General features: G+C 41.8%; 1 protein-coding gene across 1 annotated transcript; it reads right to left on the bottom strand.

Moving 5' to 3' along the window:
- Window positions 1-367: 367 nt before the first annotated feature.
- On the bottom strand, window positions 368-1,385 carry LOC101027472 (FUN14 domain-containing protein 2). The gene has a single exon (XM_003919983.4). The coding sequence runs from the start codon at window positions 1,371-1,373 to the stop codon at window positions 804-806; it is 570 nt and encodes a 189-aa protein (XP_003920032.1). The 5' UTR covers window positions 1,374-1,385; the 3' UTR covers window positions 368-803.
- Between the last annotated feature and the right edge of the window lie 5,132 nt (window positions 1,386-6,517).

Raw genomic sequence — 6,517 nt, 5'->3', positions numbered from 1 at the left:
AAAAGCTGATTGATATTCTAGTTGGGACTGCAGACATGGTAACATGCCAGTACAGCAAAATGTGCTAATGTTTTGATAAGAATATTTCATTCACATTTCAAAGCTTAACATCTTTTCTATGAAATAAAAATCCAAGATTTTCTTCTCTTTCCCACCTAAATCACTTGTTTTACAGTAAATAAACCCTTTGGAAACAGCCATGAGATACATTATCCTGTACGGTGGTAAACATTCCTGGACAATATCAGATTTTTCAATTATAGTACTTATGCTGCCAATTTGTTGCATAATTATAACACATTTAAATAGCTCTTTCTGTAACATAAAACCAACTAAAAAAGAAAGTAGACACCAAGATACCAAAATCTTTCATGCTTAAAGGCAAATGTATTCAGTTCCTTTCCATGCAGCACACAACAAGGTTATCTATGTGCTTATTTCTTTTCCAAATCAACAGTTTGAGACAACCTTTCAGGATCCAGTCATCTTCCATGGTGAGCCAGCTTGCAATGTGTTCTGGTTTAAGTGTCTTGCATGGGGGTAAAGGAATCTTCTTGCTGACCTATAGACTGACCAAGTAGGGGGTGTACTGGGAGGAGAGCTAAGGACTACTGTCTCTTCTGCCACCATCAAGCTCATGGTGCCACAGTAACTTGCACCAACAGATGCTTATAGAAGCCACCCGGATTTGCCATGGCAGGGAGGAAGGCACGGGAGAAGAGGAGGGACTTGATGTCCTATGATGGAGTGTAGAGGCTGCTGGCTAGAAAAAACCAGGAACAATGAAAATGAGGTCATCTTCCTTAGGATGCCATGCCAAGCAGAAAGCCTCCGAAAAATCCCCCAGTCACTAGAACATTCTTCTTCACAAATGACACCACCTCCTCAGCTTTGCTCCTGACCTCAGTAGGTATCTGATTGCTCTTACGGATCTTCAGCTGCTCTTTGGCTTTCTTCATGTCCTTCTCCACTCGTTGCCAGTCAACTTTGATGTACCCAGTATGGTTTGCAAGCTGAAGGAGAAAAAATCCACCTCCCACAGCTGTTGCAGCCAACTTTCCAACCTTCTGGAATATGAAACCCGTGCACCATCCAGTGACACCTCCAATGAACAGCTGAGTTGCCACGCTGTACTTTTCAGCTGAAGGTCCAGATTCCTGCCCGAATAGCTTACGCCACCATGGCTGCTTCTTAGCAAATTCTGCAAGGTCCAGTGACTCAAAATTTCCCTCAAAGTTTCCTTGACTGGACGCAGCCATTTCGAGGAGCTCGTCTCGCGAGGACACACGGAGAGAATCTGCGCGGTAGGACTCGGAGTGGCGCGCAGTTGTCGCCACCACTTGGCTTCCGGCACGTGGGACAGATGTTTCCATTCCCACGGCGGCGGCGGAAGAGCTTTTGTCCACTTTTTAATGAAGTTTCTTTTTGTAAATTTGTTTAAGCTCCTTATATATAGTGGATATTAGACCTTTGTCAGATGCATAGTTTGCAAATTTTTTTCCCATTCTGTAGCTTGTTTGTATCTATTGTTGTAACTATCAACTACTCTGTTCATAGTTTTTTCGTTTCTGTTTTTTGATGTGCAGAAGTTCGTTAGTTTAATTAGATCCCATTTGTCAATTTTTGCTTTTGTTGCAATTGTCTTTGGTGTATTCATCATGAAATCTTTGCCTGTGCCTGTATCCTGTATTGCCTAGGTTGTCTTCTAGGGTTTTATAGTTTTAGGTTTTACATTTAAGTATTTAATCTGCCTTGAGTTAATTTTGTATATTGTGTAAGGAAGGGATCCAGCTTCTGCATATGGCTAGCCAGTTATCCCAGCACCATTTATTGAATAGGGAATCCTTTCCCTATTGTATGTTTTTTTTTCTGGTCAAAGATTAGATAGTTGCAGGTGTGTGGTCTTATTTTTGGAAAGAACTGAATCTCTTGACTTCTGGTCCACTTTCTCACAAAAAGCCTATCGGTACCTGAGAAGAGTAGCAATATACTCTCTAGAATGGAGCTACTGTTTGCTTTTGTGGAATCTGGACAGTGGATGGGAAACAGAGTAAGACATACTGAGTAGACAACACTGTATATCACTCAGGAGCATACTTTTCTTGGTGGTTGGCAAGCCAGCATGGATGGTGTCACTACAGAATTATCTCAAGCTACTTGGGAACCATTGAAACCTAATATTGCTGTAAAGTCCATTTTTTATTCTAAAGTATATTCACTGAGCATTTATTCTATGGGGTTTCATGTTTAAAATCTTGGGGAAACAACACACATTAAATTTATCTCCTGGAGATTCCCAAAGCATCTTAACAGATTAGATTAAAGGACTTAAGTTCTGCAGCAAAGACATTTGATTAACCTTCATTGATTCAAACTTCTTTGACTACAGAATCCCTTTCTCTTTTGACACTCATTAATTTGAACTTCTTGAAATGCCTCTATAAAGACACTAAATTTGAATCAAGTCAGCACATCTTAGAATTCTGGGATCTTACAAATAATGCAAAAGTAGGCAATCAGTAAGTAGGAGGTAATTGACTGAATGAAGCTCTTATTGAATAGGTATTCAGCTTATCCTCAAACTTCTATATAGAAAGGAGTGCTCTTGCTTCAGGTATCACAGGGGCACTGGAATGCAAAGATTTCAGAAGTCCTTTTGGGGACTAGTTTTCAGAATTTCAACTTTGGAGGTAGAAAGTAATCTTAATGAGTATTTTTAACCACTGGTTCTGAGCTATGTTGTCAAGACACACCCATAGTGAGGTTTGTTAAAATGATTTTTAAAAACACATTAAAGTATGATAGACTGTGAATGACATTTTAAAAAGCAAACTAGAACATATTCAAGGTTGTCCATACTCTGTGATTTCACTTTTATCACTCTGCAGTCCAATCTCCTTTCCTAAGTGGGAAACAGGGGTGGAGTTATAGACAGCCTGCTGGGAATTGCACACAACCTGCAGCCCCTCTTACGGGTGCAGAGGGACACACCCTTGGGAGTGTGTCATGCATATAATTCTTATCTGTCACGTCTGTTATCTGATGGAAGAAATGCTGAACCAACACAAATCCTACATTTTATAGATAAGAACATGGAAGCCTGGAGAGCAGAATCACATGCCTGGGTCATTCAGACAGAAAAAAAAACACAATAGAACTGAGACCCAGGTATCCTGTCTCCTGTCTCCTGTCTCTAAACAACCTGGTCTCTTCTGAAGCACCTGTCTCAGGTCAGGTTCCCTAGAAGCAAAGCCTGAGATGGGAATTCTAGTTTTAGAGATTTACTAGAGAAGTGTTCTAAACCCCACTCAATCTAGGACTCTTCTGTGTCACCCCATACAAAGATCAGTATTCCAGTATGGAATATGCTTCCTCCTAATCTCAAAGATGCCTGTCAGTCATTGTGCTTTTTCCTTACTTGTGTAAGGTATAAAGCACAAAAACTTCTTAGGATAACCCAGCATGCTCAGGATAACCAATAACCCAGCATGTTCAGATCACTAAACCCCTAAAAACTTTACCAGTGTAGTGCACTCCTGAATCTTTTTAGTGTTTACCTCTACAAATGCTATCCCTTGAAGCATATGTATCTTGTCAAGGCATTCAGATAATTTGCCAGTTCTCATTTGGCTTGGTTAACATGATGACTTCAAATATGGTGGACCATTGTAAAGTTCTGTATAATCATCTGGTGGTATAGGTCTCTTTGGACTATTTTGAGATAGAGAAAGCAGGAAACAAACATATCCCTGAAGCAAAACTCTGAATGTATATTGCTGTTCATTACATGTGCACATCAACTGCTTCTGATCCTTATTTCTGATGGGCATTTAAAATATTTGCCAGGTAACCAACCCAAATGCCCACTAATGGTAGACTGGATAAAGAAAATATGGCACATTGCACCATGGAATACTATGCAGCCATAAAAAAGATGAGTTCATGTCCTTTGCAGAGACATGGATGAAGCTGGAAATCATCATTCTCAGCAAACTGACACAAGAACAGAAAACCAAACACCACATGTTCTCACTCATAAGTGGTTGCTGAACAATGAGAACACACGGACACATGGAAGGGAACATCACACACTGGGGCCTGTTGGGAGTTGGGGGCTAGGGGAGGAATAGCAGGGGGATGGAAGGCTAGGGGAGGGATAGCATTCGGAGAAATATGTAATGTAAACAGGGTGATAGATGCAGCAAACCACTATGGCATGTGCCTACCTCAGTAACAAACCTGCACATTCTGCACATGTACCCCAGAACTTAAACTATAATAATAAAAAAGTTTAAAAATGAAAAAAAAATTTGCCAGGTAATAGCTTAATATCATGGATATGAGGATATGTTAATCTGCACTAGTGAAAAACAGCTGCAATTGGAGGTCCTAGTTGGTTATGTTTGCAGCAATATGTTGTCTTCCCCTATAATCCAGTTTTTTAGAGCCAGACTGATATGTTAAATGAGGATATTGTGTGACCCACCACTCCTACATCCTTTATGTCTTCAACCTGCCATCCCCTCTAGGATGCTGAGCACTTTCATATCCTGTCTTGACCAAAGGGCGAAGTTTTGGAGATTTACACATGGCCTTTTGTACTACAATTGCTTTTACTTTACAGGTCAAAGAACCAATGTAAGTGTCTGCCAACTGCTAAGAATATTCATTTCACTGATACATTCGGGAGCTTGGGACATGACCCCTGGGTGGATTCATGGCCTCAGTGTATCAACCGTGAGACAAACCTGGGTCAGAACTCCACTTACTATCTGACTTGCATAAGCCCCTACCCTGAAAGGGATCATGAGAGCAATTTGGGTTCTCATGTATCAGGAGAATCTCTGTCTTGATCCAGTAGCATCTGAAAGAAATGGGTATTCCTTTTCCTTAGTGTACAGCCATAGGTCCCTTTGGGGAAGTTCTTGGTGAATCACTGTGGTATACACTTGTTATGATGCTGCAGTGTCTTTTCACGTGGGGACTGTATCAGTCCATTCTCACACTGCTAATAAGGACATGCCTGAGACTGGGCAATTTATAAAGAAAAAGGGGTTCAGTGGACTCACATTTCCACATGGCTGGGGATCCCTCACAACTATGGCAGAAGGCAAAAGAGGAGTAAAGTCACATCTTACAAAGTGACAGGCAAAGGATAAGAGCCAAATGAAAGGGGTTTCCCATTGTAAAACCATCAGATCTCATGAGAGTTATTCACTACCATGAGAACAGAATGGAAGAAAGCACCCCATGATTCAGTTATCTCCCGCTGGGTTCCTCCCACAACATGTGGGAATTATGGGAGCTACAATTCAAGATGAGATTTGGATGAGGACATAGCCAAACCATTTCATGGGGACCCAACCGTTCTCCAGTCAGTGGGTTTTAGATCTGAGAACTGACTTAGGTCTAGACACTGGGCAAGGGATCTTGTTTTCTGCCGGGATGGCTGACCTCAGCCGCCTTCTGTTCACCTATTCTTAATCTCACTTGATTTCACACTTTAAGTGAATATTATTAGCTACAATCTATCTTGCCCCTAGGAATAATATGACCCATTAGACATTATCATTGATACCTGTAGGTCAGACCTTCTTGGGTGTCATTTCAATATTGCTGCCTGTTACAGTAATTACATCCACCCTGCTTCTGATGGTTAAAAGTTACCACCTGGTTCTGCTATGCCAAGGCCCAGTCATTCTCATTGACTCCAGGGAGTCTGGTTCTGGAATAGCACCTTGTACTGTCACAGCCAGCCTAAAGATAAAACCTCTGTAGGCCAGGCGCAATGGCTCATGTCTGTAATCCCAGCACTTTGGAAGGCCAAGGCCAGTGGATCGTGAGGTCAAGAGATCAAGACCATCCTGGCCAACATGGTGAAACACTGTGTGTACTAAAAATACAACAACAACAAAAAATAGCTGGGTGTGGTGGTGCACACCTGAGGTTCCAGCTACTCAGGAGACCTGAGGCAGGAGAATTGCTTGAACCTGGGAAGTACAGATTGCAGTGAGCTGAGATTGTGTCACTGCACTCCAGCCTGGTGATAGTAGGAGACTCTGGGAGGAAAAAGCCTCTGTAGAGCTTCTCAGTAGTCCTTGTATTCACCCTCAGCTGCTCCCAGGGCATTCCTTTTCACCTTGGTTAATGGTGGAACATAGCTGGTGAGTTTTCTAGGATTATATAATTGACCCATTCTAGCATGCTTCATTCTCTGAGATTTTTAATCCCTTCCTTCTTAGTCTTCCAGGCAATCTGGCATCTTTGTCTCATTTATTGCAACCAGTCACTTTTTCTAAGCTGCTAACACGCACCCCATCAGTATATTAGGCATGTTTTCTGAGGTCCTTAGCCCTACCTTGACAAATGTTCCCTTATCTTCCCACCTTCATCCAGCATCCTCATGATCCACTTCTAGGCATACTCATCCAGTTCCTGCTGGTATATATTAACCCATTCCTGCACCTCCTTTGGCATATAATTTCTCTCCTCCCCTTGCAGGCCTGGTACTACTCTA

The sequence above is a fragment of the Saimiri boliviensis genome, chromosome 6 (genome assembly GCF_048565385.1).
Source record: "Saimiri boliviensis isolate mSaiBol1 chromosome 6, mSaiBol1.pri, whole genome shotgun sequence".
In the NCBI taxonomy this organism is placed as follows: domain Eukaryota; kingdom Metazoa; phylum Chordata; class Mammalia; order Primates; family Cebidae; genus Saimiri; species Saimiri boliviensis.
The sequence above is the reverse complement of the archived record's forward strand: the minus strand, read 5'-3'. Positions and strand labels throughout refer to the sequence as shown.

What these genes read in the sequence shown, in the direction of transcription:
- LOC101027472 (XM_003919983.4), bottom strand. Translation starts at nt 1,373, where the DNA reads ATGGAAACATCTGTCCCACGTGCCGGAAGCCAAGTGGTGGCGACAACT.